At 39.3% G+C, this 24,429-nt stretch overlaps 1 protein-coding gene across 4 annotated transcripts in view; it reads left to right on the top strand.

Moving 5' to 3' along the window:
* Nucleotides 1-23,459, top strand: part of dpysl3 (dihydropyrimidinase like 3) — a 38,387-nt gene extending 14,928 nt beyond the window's left edge. For 2 of the 4 annotated variants that reach the window (XM_088933247.1, XM_088933249.1), the window contains exons 2-14: nucleotides 849-937; nucleotides 1,578-1,762; nucleotides 3,537-3,701; nucleotides 6,705-6,766; nucleotides 7,213-7,293; nucleotides 7,634-7,702; nucleotides 8,269-8,389; nucleotides 10,534-10,690; nucleotides 13,047-13,188; nucleotides 13,538-13,708; nucleotides 16,825-17,004; nucleotides 19,319-19,481; nucleotides 21,137-23,459. In XM_088933247.1, the coding sequence (XP_088789373.1) occupies nucleotides 849-937; nucleotides 1,578-1,762; nucleotides 3,537-3,701; nucleotides 6,705-6,766; nucleotides 7,213-7,293; nucleotides 7,634-7,702; nucleotides 8,269-8,389; nucleotides 10,534-10,690; nucleotides 13,047-13,188; nucleotides 13,538-13,708; nucleotides 16,825-17,004; nucleotides 19,319-19,481; nucleotides 21,137-21,228 (1,677 nt within the window). In that variant the 3' untranslated portion in view covers nucleotides 21,229-23,459. Of the gene's footprint in view, nucleotides 1-848; nucleotides 938-1,577; nucleotides 1,763-3,536; nucleotides 3,702-6,704; nucleotides 6,767-7,212; nucleotides 7,294-7,633; nucleotides 7,703-8,268; nucleotides 8,390-10,533; nucleotides 10,691-13,046; nucleotides 13,189-13,537; nucleotides 13,709-16,824; nucleotides 17,005-19,318; nucleotides 19,500-21,136 lie in introns of all 4 variants that reach the window. The other 2 variants (XM_088933246.1, XM_088933248.1) reach the window with 1 other exon arrangement.
* The last annotated feature ends 970 nt before the right edge of the window (nucleotides 23,460-24,429 follow it).

The raw sequence follows: 24,429 nt of genomic DNA, 5'->3' as shown, positions 1-24,429 counted from the left end.
GCCATAGGATATGCCATGTCCAGGATATAGTATATGACTTAGTTCTGCAAAAAAACAGCAAAACGCTGAACTTGGCAGCAAATCTAAACAATAAATCACACAAGCATCTGCTGATGAGAAAATATTGAACGGTTGGTTTCCATAGGGGCCGAGCAGCTGAACCTTCAGAGAGCATGGTATTTGAACATTTTTTCTAGAAGCGTCTCACTGTGCACACCGCAAAGGCTTCGCGATCCTAAGACACGTTTTATTTTTGATGCAAGACAAAGGGCAGACGCATTGTGACACTGTTAGAAAATCTTGCCAAGCTCTCAGTGTCCCTTAGCGTGCACATTATGAGCTGCGCCAGAATTCCATTTATAGCTTTTGTGTTCCTCATTGTATTGCCTTTGAGGTGTTGTTTTTGCTAGAAATACGTGACGCGAGTCTGAAAACTTCTAGCTGCCCTTTGAGAGTATGTACAGGGAGTGGACTTGAGTGTGTGCAAACTTGATTACTGTCTGTGTGGATACATGAGATTTCAATTCTATTCTATTAAGAGGGCCCACATTTGTGCCTACTTTCATTTTTCTGACTGCTGGAGTTAGTGATTGGTGTTTCAGCTCCTTCATTCCTACCTACACTCACAGAGTGTGTCCTACAGTAACACATTTCATTTTATGATGTTTTAGTTTAAGATAGAACTCACAAAAATTGAATGAATCATTGCTGTGTTACATTGCTTGTTCTCAGTCATTGTCAGGACCATAACCTATAAACAAAACTGTCCAAAATGTATTCTGCAGGTTTTACAGTCTGTTGTGCGGCTTATTTTTTAATATTGCCTTTTTGCTCGTTGTTTTTTTCAGAGTGACAGACTATTGATCAAAGGAGGAAGAATTGTGAATGATGACCAGTCATTTTATGCAGATATCTACATGGAAGATGGGCTCATTAAGTATGTATTATGTGCACTCCTTTATTGGCTCCTCAGTCAGTCAGAATAATTCTGACAACCAGCGCTTGTGTGTGCTTGGCCTGAGTGCTAGGCATGAGATAATATCAGAAATTCCAGACCGTTCCCGGAATGTCACTGTATTATGTTTTGCTGCACTAGAATCATCAATTATCTCCATTGTTTTGAGCACTTAGTATACAGGGAAGTGCATGACAGACAATCAAAAATAATAGCTATGGAAAATTACACTCCAGCTTTTAGAGACCTTTTAGTTCACTATAGAGCAGACCACCGATTAGCTTCCGCATGATAAAAGTCTAGACCCTATCAGACATAGCAAGAGGTTAGAGCAGGGAGCTGTATTGGTGTACAAGCTACAAAGGAGCAAGTGGAAGTTAATTCTGTGCAGAAAAGTAAAAAAACATGTTGTCTTCTTTCTTCTTACTGTATTGTGATGTCCTATTGGTAAAAATAGAATACAAACCATTTATAGACAAGGGAAGCTGTTTCAGGGATAGCTGATTTTTCTTTATGTGCAATCAAGTAACAGAAGAACAACATATATAATATGAACTTATGTGACCACTGTAGCAATTTATCATCCTGTATGGAGAATATCAATAACAATCTCTATTGTCAGGCAAATTGGAGACAACTTGATTGTTCCGGGAGGAGTGAAAGTCATTGAAGCCAATGGGAAGATGGTCATTCCAGGAGGCATCGACATCCACACTCATTTCCAGATGCCCTACAGGGGCACCACCACAGTGGATGACTTCTCTCAGGGCACCAAAGCTGCACTGGCTGGAGGAACCACCATGATCGGTGAGGACCAGTCAGTCTGTCCTGCCATCAGACCACAGGACCCTTTAGTTTCTCATACAAGTGCCAAAGAAGAAGACAACCTTATGCACTATAAAGATAGCAATAGCACTGATGTTAACCCCCTTCCCAGCAGGCTCAGTAAAGTGAGAGACCCTGAGAGTCGTAATAAAAATACCTAATTAAAACTAGTGAATGAGTGTGCATACGCAGTTCACAATTGTTGCTGAGAATGAGAGGAATCTGCTTTAGACTTTGAACCTTTCTCCAGAAATCCACCAAAAGAAAGGGCAACTCTTAGAAAAGTAACTGGATTGATCCACAGGGAATACAAGCCAGAGATAAGAAAAGCGAGGTAGAGCAGATTTTTGTACAGTAAAATAAAACTGGAGAGAGGATCACATTTCTCTTTTAAAGTTTTCGGCAGTATACAACTGCAAGGGTTGTGCAACTTTCTCATCTGAATTTAATCTCCACAGAATGTTAAGTAGCAACAAGTAAGCATGGCAATTATGCAGTGAAAGCAATAATAAAATGAAAAATGTCTTAATTACTGTATCAGTTTAACATGGCAAGCATTTTTATGTGATTTTTTTATGTAAAAAAGACAAGTGGTCAGTGGATTGAGCTGCTCCCGTTGGCCTGTGGTTTAGCTGGAATGAATGATTTTTCATCTCAAGTGTGAACAAATTTAAAACAGGGATGCTGTGCCAGCAGGAAAATGGTCATTTGAAAATTACCGAGGGTTTATGTCAGCAGAGGTTCCAGCTAGATTGTCTGTCCAGACCTCAGGCTTTCTATTAACTCTATCGAAACCCCAAGGCTTAACACTTTCTGAGGATAAAAGAGGGAGAATTTAGTTGAGTGACGGAGCTATATGCTGAACCAGTGCTTACAGAGCAATACTGTAGCATTACCTGCAACTTGCACCCGGCAACTCACTGAGGCTCAGCAGGTGTGAGCCCAGCCAGTACCTGGGTGGGAGACCTGGGAAAAACTAAGGCTGCTGCTGGATGAGGTGTGAGTGGGACCAGTAGGGGGTGCTCAATCTGCAGTCTGAGTGGGTCCTAATGCCCCAGTAGAGTGACGGGGACACTATATTGTAAAAAAGACGTTCGGGGACGTTAAACCAAGGTCCTGACTGTCTGTGGTCATTAAAAATCCTTGGGAATATCTCAAATACAATAGGGAAGTTACCCTGGTGCCCTGGCCAAATTTCTCCATGGCCTTTAAGAATCATGGCCTCCTAATAATCCCCATTTATGAGTTGGCTTTACTCAGCTGATGTTGAGTGTGAGTGTACTGTTACATTATCCAGGTGGTGCTACACACTCGTGGTGGAATGGAGTCCCTACTGCCTGTAAAGCACTTTGAGTGTCCAGAAAAGCACTATTTAAGTGTAAGGATATTATTATTATAGTATTGTCCAGGGTGTATCCTGCCTTGCTCCCATTGCATGCTGGGATAGACTCTGGCTCCCATGTGACCCTTTAGTGGTTAAAGAAGTTAGAAAATGGATAGATGGATTATTTGCAGTGTGTTCTACCCTATCTTGGTGATGATGATGATTTTTATTTTGCACTGATACAGCAGCATCGTGAGATAAATAGTTCAGTCTTTTCCCTCAGTTGTAAGATGTGGGAGCATTCCGTACTCTCCGGTGAAAAGGACTTCCTTAGTTTTCATCGTTCTCCAACATACTTGCCTGCGGCCCGGAAAGCATTCCTCTCCCCTTTGTTCCCGACTGCTGCGTTCATACTGCATGACTTCCCTGCAGTGGACCATGTCATCCCGGAGCCTGGCTCCAGCCTCATCGAGGCCTTCGAGCGCTGGAGGGAGTGGGCCGACGACAAGGCGTGCTGCGATTACTCCCTACACGTGGACATCACTCACTGGAACGACAGTGTCAAGCAGGAGGTGGAAACTCTCATCAAGGAGAAAGGTGGGGGTTGCTCACATAGCTTGAAAGGGTCTTGTTGGTTAGCAGTGAGAAGAGGTCAAGGATTACCATTTTCCAAATGGCTGTGAGAGGCCATCATTCATAAAACAGTTCTATTTTATATGATAGAGCGAAGTTTAAAAATGTTTAATATCTGTATAACATATTCAAACATTTAAAGTACTAACACTACGGGCAGCAGGGTGGCACAGTGGTTAGCATTTCTGCCTCGCAGTGCTGAGGCCCTGTGTTCAGTTCCTGGGGTGCTGTCTGCATGGAGTTTGTATGTTCTCCCTGTGTTCATGTGAGTTTCCTCCAGGTTCTTGGGTTTCCTCCCACAAGCCAAATACATCTGGGCTTCTGGGAAAATTGCCCCTGGTGTGTGTGTGTGTGTCCTGCAATGGACTGGCATCCCATAACTTTAGTTAGATCTTGTGCCCATTGCTTGTCAGTATGTTTTGGATAAAGCGTTTAGAAAATGAATGGACTAACTAAAGTTATTTGTTTTTGGAAATAGTGCTGCTGCCATTTTTACTCTAAATGGAGGATTATGCATTTATAAACATACAGCCTTTATGGTTGTAACTGAAGCATAGCACTATAAATAAGAGTTTTGATCGTTTTGTAATTTTGTTTAGTTTTTGCGATATAGTTATTTGCACACTAATAAAAAAACGTACTGGGCAGTCTTTAAAGAGCATGACTAAGTGTTTGGAATAAGAAAAGGTCATGCATTGCAGGGGGAATTACTGTCACAGACTTCAAGGCCTGCTGGAGGAACTGCTAATCTGGCAGGCTTCCGTCTTTGCAAAGGTTTTACCTGAGCAGCCCTCTTATTTCTTTCAAACATCGGTGAGGAAAGAGGCTTAGTGTTGCCAGTAGCAGCTGTTTACAACAAAGACTTTCAGTCACTGCTATGCCACACCACCAATTTCTCTTCTGTGAGGGTTTTATATACTTTTTTGTAGATTTTTCAGCTGGTGTCATATTTTTTCTGCATTTTCTTTTTCTTTCATAACCAACTGAATAGCATACTGTTATTGTTAGACCCAGGAGTGCAAAATATGTAGCTACCAGGACTAAAAATCATTATTTGAAAATAAAAAATACTCTAACCTAGATGGAATTGCGTGTATTGTTATCACACAGCCTGTGATACAGCAGGGGCATTTGAATAAAAGTTGTATCCTAATCCCACAGGCTAGTTTTGTCAATAAAAGAACAACAATAAAGGGCCAGTGTAAATGATCTAAATGCAAAAATGCTGCCTGTACCTAATTTTGAAAAAACAGAAGGTTCTGATTCATCTGTAATTCAAAAATAAGACCAGTTTCTGGTCTTAGAGCATAGCTCAGTAAATCAGTCTCAAGTCTTGTGTTTATGGCACAGATATAAGTTTGGCTAACGTCCAAAAGCATTGAACTGAAAGTTGTTACTATTAAAGATATTAAAAGTAATTTGAGACTGTCTGCTTTTTAGTTAAAAGCATTGAACATGGTTCAACAATACTAGACATGCGGTCCATTTGTGGTATTAACCAAAACACAATGACACATGTGCAGGAGGGTGTGGTGCCCTTGGCTGTTTGGAGGATTTATGATCAATTTGTAAAATTATGGAGAAAAGGAGAATGTAAAAAAAGATCATCATGTGTAGCCACAAATGTCCAGTAGCAGCGGCACTCTAATTACAATGCAGCTCAGTTCAGCTTACGACAAGTATGGTTCCACAGTCATGGACTCCTGAATGAAAACAGACGTCTGCAGGAACATCTACGCTCATTCCATTAACTTGAACTTGAACTTTATTGCCATAGGTAACTGGTACATATACTGGTACGATGGAATTCTTACTTACAGAAAGTCTCTCGATTGTTAAAAAAAGTGTAAAACACAAAGTGCAGACAGTGCATCAAGACAATATACAAACAAACAGACAGTGTACAAGTAAACAGTTTGAATGTAAACAATCCAAACATGTAAATAATGACTGCAGATGAAGTAATTGATAAATACAATTTTAATGAGGTACAGTAGATGGTATAGGTGTGGTCCGAGAGGCATGGCCAAATGTGTTCTCCAGTCTCACTACTTGTGGGTGGAAGCTATTGAAGAATCTGATGGTAAGTGTCCATATGCTCTAATGTCTCGTGCCTGAGGGCAGTGGGGTGAAGAGCTCATGCCCAGGGTGGTGACTGTCCTCTGTGATGGCCAGAATTCTACCATGGCAGCGGTCCACACAGAGCTGTTTAATCTCTGTGAGACCACAGCCGATGATCTCCTGCGCCACATTCACCATTCTCTGCAGTGCCTTTCTCTCTCGAGAAGAGGTGTTGCCGTACCACATAGTGATCCCGTTGGTGAAGAAGCCCTTGATGGTGCAGTGGTAGATGTTCACCAACACAGGTACTGGCATCACCCATCGCTTGAAGCACCTCAGGAAATAGAGGCGCTGCTGAGCCTTCTTCAAGATAATGTCCGTGTTCACAGTCCAGTTTAGGTCATTTTTTGGGGGGTGAAGTGGTGGCACTGTGGCTAAGGATCTGGGCCTGTGGCTGGAAGGTTGCTGGTTCAAATCCTGTGGCTGGCAGAGGAATCCTACTCTGTTGGGCCCCTGAGCAAGGCCCTTAACCCCGACTGCTCCAGGGGTCTGTGTGTCTGTGTCTCATGGAGAGCAAGCTGGGGTATGCAAAAAGATGAATTCTTAATGCAAGAAACTATACATGGCTAATAAAGTAATCTTGTCTTATTAGAAATATGAATTCCAAAAAACATAAAGCTGGTGACTGTTTCCACTTCTGTTCCATCAATACTGAGTGGGCTGTGAGTGTGTCTCCGAAAATCCACTATTAGTTCTTTTGTTTTACTAACATTCAAGTCTAGGTTATTGCTATGACACCACTTTAGCAGCTGTACGACTTCAGGCCTAACCAGTTGTGATTATCACATGCTCTTTGGAGTGCTCTAATTCTTGTGTCCTTCATGTGTGCTTATGTGCTTTCTGCAGGAGTGAACTCGTTCCTGGTGTACATGGCATATAAGGATTTATATCAGATGACGAACAGTGAGGTATGCACACATTTGTTATTGCTAAATGTCAACTGTGATGGGGGATCACTCAAGCGGTATTAGATACTGAAATATTCCAAGGAGCAAGGACAGAATTTTCTGGCAGCCTTTTTAATTTGGTTAAGCCCTCATGAACCCTCAGTCTGGGGAGGAAACATATAGTCTGATCTCACTTCTTAATGCTGATGACAAGTCATCACTGTCATGTTGATTTTCTACTAGTATTAAAAGCAAGACTGCTTTGTCCATTTCCACTTGTATCCTGAACGACTTTTAATTTCAGGTGCAGACAACGGGTTCCTTTAACTAGCACCGTATAAGTAATTTTTACTTTTTAAAGAAATGTCACCAGCATTTAGTTGACATAATATTTAATTTTAATGGTGCCTTTTTAACAGTTTTCTTACTTCTCTGGTGGTGAATATGAGTAACTCTTTATGTTTCAGCTGTATGAAATTTTCACTTTCCTGGGAGAACTTGGGGCCATTGTGCAAGTCCATGCTGAGAATGGAGAAATCATTGCACAGGTACTGGCTGCTCTTCTTTTACAGTGAGACAGATTCACTGTAGCAATGAAATTTTGGAAAAAATCTGAAAAATGAAAAAAGTCTTTCTAGTTTTCTAAGTTAAGAAGTTATCTGAGAGATATTTTTATTTGCTTCTTATTTCATTGAAAAATGTACACATCGACAACAAATAAAGGTCTGTTAGTATAGGTATTGCCAAACAGTTTTGATGTTGAAATTGCATTATGTTTCAGTTTCTTTCAACTACTGAAACTAAATTATTGTGACTCTCAGCTTTTATTGCCCTGCTGCCTGTAGTCAGTGATGTGGTCTGTGAAAGAGACTGTAATTTGTCTTCCAGGAACAAGCTCGCATGCTGGAAATGGGAATCACTGGTCCAGAGGGTCATGTGCTTAGCAGACCAGAGGAGGTGAATATGATCTCTGTTTACTTTAAATCTGTGGGCAGCTGAGGACGTGTCTGAACAGAGCTTCATTCACAACAGCTCCTAGACCTAAAAGGCTGCATATTTGTGTGTCATTGAGGTAAAACGCCAAGCTTAGAAAGACAAGGAGGACAAAATACATTACTATATGAATTATTCTGGGTATGTCTGTTGGTAAAAGTAAAAGTAGCACTGTTGAATTTGCAAAATCCAAGAAACAACTTTACACATTATACAACAATACAGAGTAAGAAGAATACAGAAAAGAAGACAGAGTAGCTGGGATTAAGTGTGTTTTATACAGAAATACTTTTTATCCAGAATATGGGAACATATGAGGGGGAATATATTCAGCAAAGAGCAGAGAACAGAATGCTATGTGATGTAGGGAGTCATCCTCTAGATTAGCTCTTTAGTTTACTGAGAAATAAGCTATTCCAAGAAAACAGTAATTTCAGAAATTTAAATGCGCAATAAAGGGTTTGCATTTCTACTGACCAAGACTGTGTTTTGAATGGATTTGTGATTTAAATGTGTGCCTGCCCTCACAGCTTGAAGCAGAGGCTGTGTTCCGAGCCATCACCATTGCGAGCCAAACCAACTGTCCCCTTTATGTGACCAAAGTCATGAGCAAAAGTGCAGCTGACATCATTTCACAGGCCAGAAAAAAAGGTTTGTACCAAGCTTTTGTAGAAATGTGCTGTCCACTCTATATCTGAAGCTGCATTGCCTCCCACAGTGCTACTTGTAGTGGTAAGATGCACATTTACGTTACTGAGGTGTTTGCCTTTTTGGACTGTAGATTTTTTGCCAACCCTGAAGACTGAAGAGTTTTGGCCAAAGTATTAAAAAGAAAATAAACTCCTTTTAGGAGGAATCTAGCAGAGAGGTGTCCCTGATGACTCTATTTGTGTGTGTAAGTCATTGAAAGAGCAGTGCAAAGAGTGTGGTTTTTGAAGGCCGTTATTCTTGTATTCCCTGTGAGTTAATTACCTAAGCCAAAGCGTAAGGGTAAGTCAATATGTCAAGGGACTTTGTGAATTATGCACAAAACCCACTTAACGAAATGGGACGACAGTCACTCGGCACAGTCTTCCTGTAAGTTAACACAATTTTCCTACTGCTTCAAAAGGCTATGGATACTTACATATTCAAATTATGTTGGTTGGTCCCTGAGGCAATCCTGCACTTGGATCTTATTGACATCACAGAAGTTTGGGAGAACTTCCTTTATGAAACCCAAGAGACATAAATCCTATGATCCAAGACTAGGTTGGAGGGAAATGGGGATTGAGATAATCCCATGCTTCTCAGTGCTCTATGCTGTACCATAATGGTAGATACTGTACACATTGCCACATTGTAAAATTTCAGCAGTGGTGCTTAGTCCCCTGTAGAGCCCTGTGTGTATTTCACAATTGCTTTCCTGACACCTGGACATGACTGGTTTCTGACATATGGACATGTGGATGTCTGTTCACCCTCAGGTTAGTAATAATGAATAAGTGTCTTATCTGTGGTGAAAACAAGTAATAAAAATACATCACATTTTGCTTCGTAGTGATGGAGAAGACATATCTGCAGACGTCCATATTAATCAGTGAGCATTATTGGCACCCACCCAGCAAAACCAGTAGACCAAGTAGCTCGATAAACAATGAACATGTAATAATGAAGGCATCCAAAACTCTGTGAAGTTGTGTGGCAGATGTACAGTACTGTATATGGATGTACAAGGGGGCTGTGTTGGAGAAGTCTTTTCGCTTCTGTGATGGATCATTTGGTAGAGAATTCGCATATGCATTTACTCATTGACCTGCCTTCACAAAAGAATCAGTTGTATGAAGTGCACCGAGGGGAAATTGGATTACAGAGGGCTAATGAGCATACATGTACAGTATTTACCAGTTAGATAACAGTAATCTGATGTTGGCGTCTAAAACGGATTTAAATTGATTATTGTCTTTCCATGCCACAAAATCAAGCTTTTCAAAAATCAAAATTCATAGCTTTACACTGTACTTTACAAGCAAAGCCGCAACCCATAGCTCATCTGGATATATTGTGAGAAAGTGTACACAAGTCTGGCTTTCTTACCTAAAATAGAACTTGCGTTTTAACAAATTAAGAAATTATTACAGCATGATAGTCATAAATATACTTCTCTGAAGAATAATCACTGTGAAAGAAGAAACCTTAGAAGAGTAAAATTCTTAAAATAATGATTCTCCCTGCTGCTTCAAAGTCTGTTTAGATTTGTTATCAACCTTCTCACATTTTCACCAAAAAAAAATGGACAGGAACTGATTGCATGTTTAAGAAAACATGGAACAGTTCCAAGGACAGTTCTTCATGAGAGCATTAGGCTTCATCTTCCTTTGCTGTACTTTTTCCTGTCATTCCATTCATCATGTAATGATTGCTGAAGACCTCCTGCTGCCCTGTCTCTGCAGGAAAGAAGTGTTTTGTGCATCTATTTTGAGAAGAGGAGAAGCAATAGCATAAACTTGTTGTTAACATTTAGTCAGTGAAGTCTGGCAAAAGCCTTTTGAATGTTAACTGTAAATAAGAGCAAATTAAACAGGGCTTCAATTGCAAACATTGACAAGTGTTCATTTACAGTATCAAGGTATGAAATGCTTGTATTATCGGGAAAATTGTTCTGTTGTTTTGCGTGTGCTGGAAATTTCTAAGGACACTAAACTTTTGATTATTTAGATCTACCCTCCTTATTCCATGACAATGTGTTTTCATGATAGAGAATATTATTGCTGAAGGAACCTTTAAATGTTTCTTACCCTTTTTTTTCTGCCTAGGTAACGTAGTGTTTGGGGAACCCATCTCAGCGAGTCTGGGCACGGATGGGACACATTACTGGAGTAAAAACTGGGCCAAGGCAGCTTCCTTTGTAGTATCGCCTCCTCTCAGTCCAGACCCCACCACCCCAGACTACCTGAACTCCTTACTGGCCAGGTGAGGCCTTTTGTTCTCTTCTCATGTGCTTTGCATCAGAGCTGGGCATAATCAATTCTGAAAGTTCACAGTGCCTTTTAAGCTTCCTATTCATCCATCTTTTTTATTATTTGAGACTTATTTGAGGTTCTCCTGCTCATGTATAAGGTAATGTATATGTGCAGCACCACCCGTGGGACTCACTATCTAAATCTGTGAGACTCTGCATCTAGGTGTTAAATATGTAGTTTAGCCTCACTTTTGGTGAGGGTATTTCTTTCTTTTTAAGCCTGTATTGTTTTTATTGCATAATTCTTTTTACATACAGTTATTAGGTGTGCGGTTGTATATGTGTGCTTGAAAACCACTCAGAAATAAATTGTTCGTCATCTCTGTACCCCTCTATTCCTGGTGAAGGTTATGGCAAGTTGGAATCTGCCTCAGAAGCATAGGGTGCAAAGTGGAAATTGAAAGCTTATACCACATTTGTTCTTCCTCTGTAAAGGACATCGGTCCATCACTGGTCAAAAGAGAATGGGCCAGTTTCCATTTTGAATATCCAGTTAAACCTAGATAACAGATAATGTATCTCTGGGTGAAGGAAGCCAGCTATACAACCCTAAAATAAACCTCAACAACTGGAGAAGAATACGGAAGCTCCATATGCACAGAAGCCTGAGGCTGAAATCCTGGAGCTATGAAGCAGTAGCACTCACCACCACAACCACACTGTGCTGGCAATCAGATGAAAACGAATTCCACAAGATACTAAATACATCATATAATTTTATTATTTGGTCAAAACTATGACATTTTTTGTAACTTAACTTTTGATTAATTAGGAATCCTGTTGAAAGAGATCTGCTGGTTTCTATCATTGAAGAATAGGATTTGATCAGCCCTGGTCTTGATGATAATATAATCCTAATGTGTTCTGTGATCTCACTGTAATGTAGTGTACAATGTGCAGTCAGGGAAAACTGCACAGTGCTGTGTGTACAAGGAAAACCTGTGCAGGTTGTGCGCACAGAGGGGAACTGCACACCACCTGTGCAGAGCACATAGGCAGCGTTGTGCTGTAGCCAGCCAGCTCAGAAAATTGCTGGTGCAGGGCATGCAGGCAGATGGGGTGCAGAAGCAGACTAGGGGGTAAACACAGTCTGATATCGAGGTCAAGCAGACTGCGAGTCAAAGCTGGTAAAAGTGAAACAAAACAGTCCAAAGCAAAAAAGGGAACCATGGAGGTATGGTCAGAGCAAAGTGATCATCAAATTCATAGAACACGATGAAACGCAGTTCAAAGCAAAGGGGAAAACTAGAAGATGTAGTGGTAATAAAAAGCACGGCCTGAAGCCAAGAAAACACAGCGCAGGTGTTCATCTGAGAGACGAGGTACAATACAAGCAGAAGTCAGGATTATATCAAACCTGAAGAAGCACTGCAACAAGACTCAAAGGGCTGAGAGACAGGTTTTTATTTTCTCAACCACCTGAAATAGGCATGGTCATAAATCTTGGTCTAGGTTTCCTGTCAATTAGTTTTCATGGCAACTGGCGCTGGGAGACGGGTTGGATGATGATGTAATCAGCTGCTGTGTCATTTCTAGCTTGCCCATCCGTTCATCAGCAAGGGCAAGCATGACACATTCAGACATTCAGATACATTTGATCTTTAAACCTACTTTTAGTTTTTTTTTTACGTCCAGTCTGTTGTACCATATTGATTTTCTTATGCTGAATAAATAATGATGCAAACTTACTTGGCTGCTTAGTTCTTCAGTGCACAGTGGGGGTTTTTTGGAGGAGGGAGAAAAATGAAGATGGTAATAGATGGAAAACCTTGAATGACAAAAGATTTTGCAGAGCTTAGAAGTTGGTTCACCCTCATTTATCTAGTTTATAAAACCCTTTGTAGTTGTAGCTTTACTATAGTTCTTCCGGTTTTCTTTCACAAAATAATCCTGCAATTAACTATCTAAATAAGGGAAAACCAGTAATGATTACTCTGACAATGTTCCTAACCTCTACCAGTCATGCACATTGTGTTTGTGGATGTCTTAGAGACTGTGACCTAAAGTCTGAAAGGCACAGGGAGACATTAAGATGAACATGCTGCATAAAACCTACTGTGGCTGGAAATGTAACAGGCGATAAACCTACCAGGCCCAGACCCAGTGGTCATACTGACGTGTGAAAAGGCTGAAAAGAAGTATGTTTGTTTGGCTGCTGACTTGCCAGTTATGAAACTATTCTTGCATGGTTTTTAATGTGCCTCATCTGAGTTTAGATATGTATACGGTTCATTTCTGCTGAAACAAATCGCAAAAGCATTTATTGTTGCCATGGCATTTCTAAAGCCCTCCTTTTTGTTCATTCAGTGGAGACCTAAACGTGACAGGAAGTGCCCACTGCACCTTCAGCACAGCTCAGAAGGCGATTGGAAAGGACGATTTCACGCAGATACCTGAAGGTGTCAATGGTGTTGAGGAAAGAATGGCAATCATCTGGGATAAGGCTGTGGTAAGTGAAAGCTTCCAAAAATGAACCCTCTATTTTTCCTTCCATTTCAGCTGACTAAAGGAAAAGCCAGTGATTCTGTTGATCAAATTATAACAGAAAGAGTTTGCATATAGGACTGTTAAGGACTGATTCATAACTAAAATACTGTAAATCGGAATATTTACGTGTATTTTTTTTTGTAATGATGGCCTGTGCTTTGGATGTGACTAAACACTTCAATGTGCGACTTCATACATGAACACTTAAACACTAAAATGTTCTGTGACACAGTGCACTATTCAACATGAAAGAAAAACGTCAGATTATGAAATTCCCATTTGTCAAAGTAATGTGCTTGTTCCTTTCTCAGGTCACTGGCAAAATGGATGAAAACATGTTTGTTGCTGTAACAAGCACCAATGCTGCCAAGATCCTTAACCTGTACCCTAGAAAAGGAAAAATAGCAGTGGGCTCAGACAGCGACCTGGTTATCTGGGATTCCGATGCTGTAAGGACCGTTACAGCGAAAACACACAACTCGGTAAGAGTCTGAGGTTGGAGAAATCACTGCAGGTGGCGGCACAATAATAATGTTGTGAGTGTTTTGAAATCCCACAGTTCCCATTGTTCCATTCCCACACTTAAACAAATCTTTCAGCTTGCAGCACAGAGCACTTCTATAGTGACAGTGAACAACTCAGATATGAGCAAATGAACTCTACGTTCTCAAGTGGAATGAATTCCCTTTAGGTATTTGCATTAAATAGCACAATGTTTTTTTTTTTGGTGCAAAATGGAATGACTTCACTCTGTGTGACCACAAACGGGATGCAATTCAATTGGACATTCTTTTTTCTACAGTGTTATTTTTAACCAGGAGGCTACATTTCAGGAACATTCAGTCTGATACAGCCTTAAAATCTGAACTTGTTTAATTCTGGAGAGTAGATTGATAAAATCCATATTTCAAAACTTGGCAAATGGTAAGCTATATCAGTGTTATTTTGAAGTAAACGAATTACAAACAATAAGTGTTTTCTATAAAAAATGCATTAAAATCCAATAAGAAGTCCAATTATATATTTTTATAAAAAAGCACAAAAGCATTTGTTACTTTGTGACTGACATTGACTAATTTTACCCCAGATTCACTTAGCCAGCCTTTTAAACTGTACCTCTAAAGTGGTTTTGGAAAGGCACGCACACTGAGATTTGAAAATCAGTGCTGTGGCCACAGAGAGGAATTAGCTTCAATTCTGTTTGACTTAGAGGAAGCTACTCATAACTTACACGGGGGATCTGAGTACACAGGGAAAAACTTGGGACACATTAGCACAGGAAACCGAGGCTTGTGTGGCTCACTGTATTTCCTGAATATCTCTAAAGAAGGGAGGGAGGGTTTCAATGGCTTTTCCTTATGTGGAAATCTAAAAATGTGAGGGCTTTTACTTAATGATGTCACCTTTTCATTTCCTCTCACTAAAACGTCTGACCCCCTACAGATGCCATTGCAGTCTTCAAGAGAAAGTACAACAACTGTGTGTATGTGCTGTGTGATTGTACAGTATTTTAGGGTCAAGATCAATCATTAGGGCCATTCAAGGCATTATTCCTCCACTTCCAGAAATCTGCTTTAAAAAAAGCTTTTAGAGAAAGCAAATGTTTCCCAATGTGAAAGTGCATGTTACCTTATATACCACATATGCATGCATGTACATGCATTGTAACCAAGTGCTTTGACAGTGGTATCATGTTTGGCAGAAGTCTCATGATATTTTCTGGACTTGGTTTTGAGCAATGTAATTTATTGCAACGACCTAGATAGTAAAGCAGTAGTGGGATATAATTGCTTGCTGTTGGCTATCTCAAAAGTGTGCATATTCCTTAGAGATGTGCTCCAGCTGTGAGACTGCAGCTGTTTGTCTTTGAATTGCCAAACAGATGAACATGAAATCCAAGCCAGAGGGGACAGATCCATTTAAAATGTGCAGAGTTCATTTATCTTTTCACTCACTTTCTTTTTTATTCCTTTATTTAAACATGTAATTCAGTTGAGAAGAACTTCTCATTTGTAGCGATGACCTGGAGACCCATTATACAGAACAGCGGTTAGTCGTTTACTGAAGCAATACAGCAGATCCTCCATTCCAGTCTTAATCCTTAACTGCTATCCCGAGCTACAGGCTGCCTCTTGTTCTCCTACTCTTGTTTTCCACCATGTAATCCCATGGTTCTAAAGACTGATGATTTCCATTATTTTAATTAATCCATACATTATTATCAACTGAAAACTGTAAGCAGTAAATTCCATTGTAATAATCATTATGATTCAGTTATTTTGGATTTTTTTTTGCACAAAATCATTTTAAAAATTATAATTGTTAACAGCTTTACCCTATCCAGACATTATCATATGACCAAATTGAGCAACATAAAACCTTTATTTTGTCTTTCCTAAAGCACCCTCCCTGTTGTTTTAAGGAACACATCTGGGGGCTCTGGAGGTGTACATTGAGCCATTGTCGGAGCTATGCACAGTTCATAGCCAGTCAAGTGGGTTTGAGTTAGTTGTCATATCTTCAGCATGCTTCAGCAATGTTCAGCAACCCTCGTGAGGTTGTAGCATTCAGCAGCGAGAGCTGCATCAGTTCTCCGGTCATTTCAGAGTTTGTAGCAATGTTCTGGAGGAAGCTGTGGACGTTATCTCCATCCCTCCCTAGCTGGTACAAGCATTATATTCTCAATGAATTGAGCTTATTGATGACTGATTTTGCAGATTGTGGGAAAAAATGACTGGTGATTCCAAACTTTTAAGGTAAAAAAGTTTGTGGTTTTGCCATCTGTGTTATGTACCATCTCTATATCTCTGCCATGGTGTTTGAATGAGAAGCTGCAAAAGAACAAGTAGAGTTAATTCCTTTCTGAAAAGAAAAACACATTATATTAGTTGTGGTATCTTCTTCAGGTGTGAGTGGCTTAAATGGGGAACTAAAGACACGAGCAGATTAATAACACACCTGAAGATGGCACTTGGTTTTTGCTTTCTAGTGGAATTGGTCTCCACTTGTTCCTATGCAGTATATCTGTGATACTTTGTGAAAGCAAAAAAAACAGGTGAGAACTGACAGGACCACAGGTCAGGATGGAAAATGGTCCTTATGGCTGGACAGACGTGCCTTCACTTACAGCAATACAGTGAAGGCTTTGTAGTCGTTGGGCCCAGTCCTTTCAGATTCTTGCATGTGATTCACATACTGTAGTTGTGTGAAGACAATGTGACAGAAGTCCATTTTATTTTAAATAAATCTTTGTTTCTTTGTATGCAGCTTTAGGTTCATGTCAGCTGTGGGCACTGGCAGCCAATACAGAACATCTGTATTTTTTTGTACTTGAAGTGCTCCTTCCCTAAAGTTGTTTGATTTAGAACTGTTGAACTTCAGCTAAAATCCTGCTGACCAGAACAAGTTAGAAATCCAAAGAAGCGTATGGTTTCTTTGTTTCTTTTTTCAGTCATCACGCTTATTTACTAATACGGCCAGTGTCCTGAAAGGATTACCCTTGCTGTTTGATAGAGACTACACTGTTAAGACATCATTCAGGGTGATAGTGTTGGTATATCTGGTGCTGTAAGGCTGCTCTTATCTGTTTCCATCGCAGGCAGCCGAATACAATGTGTTTGAGGGGATGGAGCTACGTGGAGCTCCGCTGGTGGTGATTTGCCAGGGGAAGATTGTGCTGGAAGATGGGAATTTGCATGCCACCGCAGGAAGTGGGCACTTTATTCCTTGCTCTCCCTTCCCCGACTTCACTTACAAGCGAGTGAAAGCCAGGAAACAGGTGAGAATGGACAAGACCACAGGTCTGGGTGGAACAGGGTCCTTACAACTGCACAGAGCAGTTTGGTCACAGCAAAGCCTCTGATACAATGAAGGTTTTGTAGTCGTTGGGCCCATTCTCTTGAGGTGAATTCATTTGATTCACATAGTTGTGTGAAGACAGTGTGACAGCCGTTCCATTTCATTTTAAACAATTACCTTTGTTTCTTTTTCCAGAAGACCCTTGAAATATTTAAGAAGGAAAAATTGATACCGTAGAGCACATATGTACTCTGCTCATTTGAGGAAATTCCCAAAATGGATTGAAGGCCTACACAATGGGAAAATAACAACAACCTTGTTTTTAAAATTTTGATAATGGCTTTCACAGCATGGTACCTGTTACTGGAAGTGGTGCTTGCTGAGGGCAAATATGCTCAAGTTCATCTGTAGAGTTAAACTTGGGAAAGAAACCATCACTGAAGAAATGAATGTCTGTTGATGGTTAAGGAGAGGCTTTTTAGAGCACAGTGTCCATGATTGGTTCAGTGAGGGTACATTCAGATGGAACTCATCATTCTTGGAGGCAATTAATGGTGGTTAGGCAGTAAAAGCCGGGATTGCATTGAGCTTGTATAGCCATGGTACCCTCCCCGCACAACAGATTTATGTTGGTGTCATTTGGTATAGACTCAACCTCAAATAGCCTGGATGGAAACCACTATAAACTACAGTAATTTATTTGTGTTCCTACACAAAGCCAAACATGCCATTAAGCAAAGATATACTGTGGGATAATTAAATCCAGGACTTCCTGCACTGATTATACGGTAAATTATGTTGATTACATATGACTGTTTTTAATTCATTTGTTAATTTGTGGGTAATTTTTATCTGGTTTGATAGAAGATCTTTTTATTAGAATTTTTTAAAATCATAGGAAAAGGGAGTTAACTTAACTGTGGCTGACTCTGTGACGTTTTGAATTTGGCTAGCCAGAGTTATACACAGCACTGTGACCGACTAACACAGCTTTAGACATTGCCAAAAGATCTACTTGGGTTTAAAATAACTCTTCCTAAAACTGATTTATGTCACGAGAGTTTGAACGATAATATTTCTCTTCACTGTTGTGCAGATGTGAATCTCTTTTGTTAGACACTCCTCTGCATCTGGGAAATGAATCACTGCTCAAAATCTGTCTGCAGTATTGCACTGTATGCACAGTATATTCGTTGCTCCACAGTTTTCCTCCCTCTGATATCATGAACACCTAGTTTAATCCTTGGTAATCTCAAGACAGTCTAATGAATATCTGATAGGAGATGACACACACTCAAGGTTAGCTCTGTTTTAGTAGAGTGGAATTTATTTGGAATGTCATTGAAAGACTTTCCCTTAGAGTGTACAGTGTATATAGTAAGGGTACACAGTGTATATAGTAAGGCTGATGCCCAGATTAAAATAAATCTTCAACTCACCTTCCACTACAAATAACTGTCCCATTACTTGATGTTGACGACTTGAGTAGAAACAAAAATTCATAAAGAAAAAAAAGGCTATTATTAAGTACAGTAAGTTTTGGGCTTTTAGCTTGTGATTATTTTATCAATTTTTTACTTTAATCCTGGAGCTAATTTAGGCCAAAAAGTTTATTTGAGTAGACAACCTTGACTTGTTTGAAGGGGATTAAAATCAAAGAGTTATCAGTTATCAGTTATCAGTAATCAGTTATCCACCTCAGACTGGTCATACTGTATTTCTGCTCAAAGGGCAAAGCCTGGATTAGGTTTAGATAGGCCTCTCAGATTCAGAGGGAGAATAAACCAGAGAAATAAACAATGCAAATCAGCTTAAGGCGTATTTTCTTTGGAGAAAAAATAGCCCATGATGTTCCTGTGTTTATTTTAATTGGAGTTCTGTCTTGCTGACACTCATCAGGCTCACAAAGATTCCTGTTTCATATGACCACAGATAAGGAGAAAAGCAGGGCCCTAGAATGTAGTAACACGTTGATTTTAAGCCCTGTGTTGAAGGGGCACTCACAGCATGTCCTTAGGCAAACCTTACCAAATGCTTTCCTAAGAACATAGTGGGAAAAATAAACATGTTTTGTAAATATAATGTGTACTATTGGATGATGAAAATGCTCAGACGTGCATATTTTGCAGCAGGGAGATAAATGAGATAAATGAGAAAAATGAGAAAATAAATGTGAGTGTGAGGAGTAGTTCTTTATTGTTTCAGGCTTTCAGAATCTTATTAATCTGCCTAGGATGTGTGGGTTACCTCGTCAAGTGTTCCAGAAAATGATGTATTTTTCCTGTGTCTTGCAGCTGGCAGTGTTAAAGGCAGTGCCCAGGGGCATGTATGATGGGCCGGTGTCGGACTTCTCCCCTATGTCCCGAGGGGGCACCCCGGCTGCATCTGCCAGGACCTCCCCCACCAAGCAAGCACCCCCTATCAGGAACCTCCATCAGTCTGGATTCAGTCTAGCAGGTATCCCTGCAGCCCAGGGTGAGCTTCCCTCAGCCTGGCTCTGGCAAGAAGCCACTGATCGAAATACTTTCAGGACACAATGACTCCCCATTAAAAATAGGTCTGATAAATAAACTTGTTTATTTGACGTCTATGTAGTCCTCATCTAAACTGAGTATCTTTTAAAAATATTTTTAGCTTTATGTAAGAATGTTTTAGGTTGTAAGAATTGTCCTTTCACTTCTAGTAAAGTATAGTTAACTGACAGTGTTTTTCAATGGGATCTAGTCCTGAAACACCCTGACAGCTTTTTACAATGATTAATTTTTCCTGTTTAATGCTTTGATTCATTATACAGGCAGTTCTATTTCAGTCTGTTAAGGTATTGGATGTTTGAAGTGAAAAAAGTCTGGTACACAATGGCCCTGAAACATCATCAGGGTTCTTTTTTTTTACAGAGAACCTCAGATATTCTAAGAACATGGTATTAATACTGTGAATGTTTGTGCCAGACCACAGACAATTCTAATAATTCAAGGCTGTCAACGTAGAATTGTATAGCGGTTTTGTCATCTTTGTCATCTCGATATTCTTAAGTACTGTATAAAACACAAGACCTAGATGCTTCTGCCAGATCAATTTGACCAAACCAGCAGAATAATACAATGTTTTGTAGTTAGGCCAAACCTTTGATCTTCAGAGCTTTAAAGTAATTGGTATTATTATACTGTAGCTACAGTAGGTGTAGGGTTTGTAGTGGTTTTACAGAACAAGAAGACAAGAATAGCAAAGCAATTGTGCTCTTCATCTAAAGTCTGAGATCCTGTATTATATTAGTGCAGAGATACTCTTTTTTTAGCTATTGGGCATACAGTATCTTACTGTAGCTAAAACAGTGCTGTTAAGTGCAGTATAGTGTGCAAGTATGGCAACTGCATTTAAAATACAGTAGTATTACCTAGAATGTCTTTGGAATAAAACTGCTTTATTTATCCTGAAGCAAAAACATAAAGAGTGCTTTATCTCACATACACTAATTTATATATAAGTTATTTGTTGTTTTGGTGGACCCCTGTTAAAACCTATAAATTTCCATTATTAAAAAAAAGCGTTGCTTTTTTGATGCAATATGTAGGATTATGAGTCAACCTGACCTATTTGAAAATAAAATAGTTCCAACATTTCTGAGTATCCACATAAAACATAATTTGAAATGTAATAATCCTGTTACATTTAACATTCTTGTGGTGTGGTAGCACCATGAATGTTCTGTTAGCAATTTGCCAGTGTAACAATATGCATGAAAGTTTTGCAAATATAAGATGACTATCTCTGACTTGTGAAGTTTCAGGCTGCATTCTAGTCTGAGTTGTTTAGCTTTTAGATCCCTAAATAATTTAATTTGAACAGCAACAGAACAGAATTTATGCAACAGAAATGTAATTACTAACCTGCATTTTAAGGTATCCATCATTGTTTGTGATGATCATCTTTGTATTGGCTCTATTTCCTTGTTTTATGGAACTTAAGGCAGAAAAAGCCTTTTAAAAAGAGCTGAAACAAATCTACTGAACTGGTACAGTACTGTACATGCAAAGAGCAATGAATTCCATTATACCATAAGGTCAGTTTTTATTTTGTAGCAGTCTTTCTTACCCAGTGTGCCTTTTCTACAGGTATCCCAGCAGAAGAAACGCCAATCCGACCTGCAGGCCGGCGTATTGTAGTGCCACCTGGCGGACGCTCCAATATTACATCTCTGAGCTAAAGCATTAAAACAGCTGTTTGGGAAGGAAACATGATTGGTTTAAGTTGAACAAGACACAGAAGCCTCATGCCTTACCAATCACGAATGCTACCTGCTATAGCTTTAAGAGTGCAGTATTCCTTTTTTTTAGAAAGCCCAGCCTGATGATGGAAATACTTGTGGAAACTGTAAACATTTACAGTGACACATATGATTGCATTTAAAGCTAAAGTTGTAGCCTTTTTTGACTATGGAAATCATCTGTTGTAAGTCTCGCAAGAAAATTATTCAACTGCAATGATATGGGTACTGTAGGTAGGACATATTTAGGATTGAAAAAGTTATGACAAGAGGCATAGGCAATTATTACAAAATCAGACCAGTAGATGGCAGATTTGAAGATGTACTGCAACTGCCCTTTCTCAAAAATATGGGTCACCTTAACCTTACATTTTCTGTTGTGCAAATGTGTTTTGTGGTACAGACTAGACTTTAAAGTTTTACCTTATGCAAGTGTGCTTGCATTTCCTGAATTCAGTTTTCATTTGCTGAATTATTTTCTCATTATCCTGCATATTCTTTATTTATTGTTTAATAGTTTCATGCAAATAGGTGGATGTTTACTAATATAAAGGAACAGAGAAGGAAAGAGAGAGGGGTGGGGCATACCTTAAAAAGGGAAAAAAATCGACCCAAAATTGCAACCAAATTTATAATTATTTTAGTCCTTTTTAAGAGCTGGCTTTGTCTTTTACATCATAATGAATACAAAATTGCCCAGTTGTGGAAAACTGTATTTCCCCTGTGTTTGTTGGCTTAAAACTCTAGTGAAATCCAGGATTAGATGATATTTTCACTGGTGCTTTGAAGCAAAATGATTCATTATAGTCATTTGCTACTCACTGTGATAGGGTAATCTAATAACAAATAACATTCAGTAGTAACTGCAGTGTTTTCATGTTGTCTGAACAGTTGCTTTCTATTAAAAGGAATGCTGCATATTTAAGAATGTTGCTTTGTATCCTTTTTTCTATATTAAGCTTTCGATGTCACATTTTTAATTCCCTAGTTTGCAATAGATTATACTGTAGCATTTTTAACATGCTTTATCATCAACACTAGATAGGTGGCACTGTGAGTCTGATAGATGTAATGTAGCTTTGTAAATCCTGTGGTTGCTATATCCTTGGGTTAATGAACCAGGAATATTTGATAGCTTAATAAATTTAAAAAATAAAACAATGTATGTGGTATAAAATTTTGTAAACATGCAAGAATGCATCTCTAAAAAGGGGTTTCTTTTTTCAAATGCTTATTACTTGCTAATTTGTTGTTCTTTACTCTAGGCATTGGTCTTCTGCAATTACTTATTACTCACTATTCACTTTAATGCCTTGTCAGATAATCCAGAAAGTGAAAATCATCATTTCAAAACTATTATATTGCTTTACTTACCATAAGTCAGATGGTTTCCTGCATGAGTCTTTTTAGGAACTTTAAGTATGCAACAGAAATTAAATTGGTAACCTGCTTTTTAATTACAGGTAATTCATCATTGTTTGTGATCATCACCTTTGTATTTGATCTCTCCTTGTTTCCTTGTTTATCTTAAGGCTTAAAAAAACATTTTTAAAAAGAGTGTAGTGCAAAAACTGAGTTTATGTGGGTAGGTAGTACAGTATCTCGTATGAGCCTTTGAATCACACCACGGCTTTTCACCTGCTTTAGCTTAGAACCCTTTAATGGCACACAATCAACTGAAATGTGCTTAAGTGACAAACTAAAGACAAGAAGACAAGGAGTCCTGAAGCAGGGAAAGAGTTACCTGAACTGACGGTCTAACATTTCATAGAAACTAAACAAAGCACACAATTAACTGCAGAACTCATAAGTTATGTGACAAAGGATATCAATTATATTAACTGTTGCAGAAAACTTAGCAAACATCTTGTATTCAGTATTGTTCAGCCAATAGAAAGAAAACAAAATGGCTGCTAAAAGATTGGCATGGATTGCATTTGTCTTACCCATATTGGAAGCCCACAAAAGTTAAGTCAATTTAATGAGTAACATGAAAAAAGACAATGGACCATGAACGTGTTTGTTATATTTATGTTCATCACAACTTCATTGATTTTGGTATTATTTTTCTTTTTCTTTTGTGTCAAGTTCCTAAAACAAGCAGGTACTAAATCACTGAAATGTTCTGTGGTTGTATGAATTTTTCCCGAATAAACATCAGTTGCAATCTGTATGTTAGTCTTCTTTATTTCTGGAATGTACTGGTGTTACTTGTGAAACGGCTGAACGTTAGAAGCATTTAGGCAGTGTGACAATGCAGAAAATAAGGTGTGGGGTGTAGGTTATGTGGTAAAAGTGTGCAGTGCATAACTGAATTGGTAAAGAAAATGGTGTACATTCTTGTGAACCATAATTGTTAGTTATCCTGGTCAATATCCAAGTGTACCAAGTGACCTAGTCTTCTGGTGTCAAACTTTGCAGTTTTTCTTTTGGAGTAACATATGTATCAGCAGCTATATCACCCTGCAACACACAACTGGCAACCCACTGAAGCTAAGCAGGTGTGACTTTGGCCAGTACTTGAATAGGTACCTCCTGGGAAAGCTAAGGTTGCTGCTGGAAGAGGTGTTTGTGCTACTTACTCTGCGGTCTGTATGGTCCCAGTGTCCCAGTATAGTGATGGGGACACTGTAAAAAATGTGCTGTCCTTCACATGAGACATAAAACCAAGGTCCTGACTCTCTGTGGTCATTAAAATCCCGGGACATTTCTAAAAAAACATAGGGGTGTTACCCTGATGTCTGTCCAAATTTCTCACTGGCGTTTACCAATCCTGATAATCCCCATCTTTTAACTGGCCTCATTAATCTGCTTTCCTCCCTGCTGATAGCTGTTGTGTGCTGAGCATTCTTACACTTTGGCTGCCATCACATCATCCAGGTGAGTGCTACACAGGTGGTGGTGGAAGGGAATCCCCATTACCTGTAAAGGTCTTTGAGTGAAGTATCCACAAAAGTACTATATAAGAGTAAGGATACCATTGTTTGTATTGTGCTGCATATTATGTATAGTATTTGCATCCTATCCAGGGTGTCCATCCCATCATCCAGATGGGGCTACACAATCATGGATTGGAGTCCCCACTGCCTGTAAAGCACTTTGAGTGTCCAGAAAAGCACTATTTAAGTGTAAGGATATTAT

This window comes from Atractosteus spatula, chromosome 14 (genome assembly GCF_055471065.1).
Source record: "Atractosteus spatula isolate fAtrSpa1 chromosome 14, fAtrSpa1.hap1, whole genome shotgun sequence".
Lineage (NCBI taxonomy): Eukaryota > Metazoa > Chordata > Actinopteri > Semionotiformes > Lepisosteidae > Atractosteus > Atractosteus spatula.
Note: the sequence above shows the minus strand (reverse complement) of the source record. Positions and strands in the feature narration are given on the sequence as shown.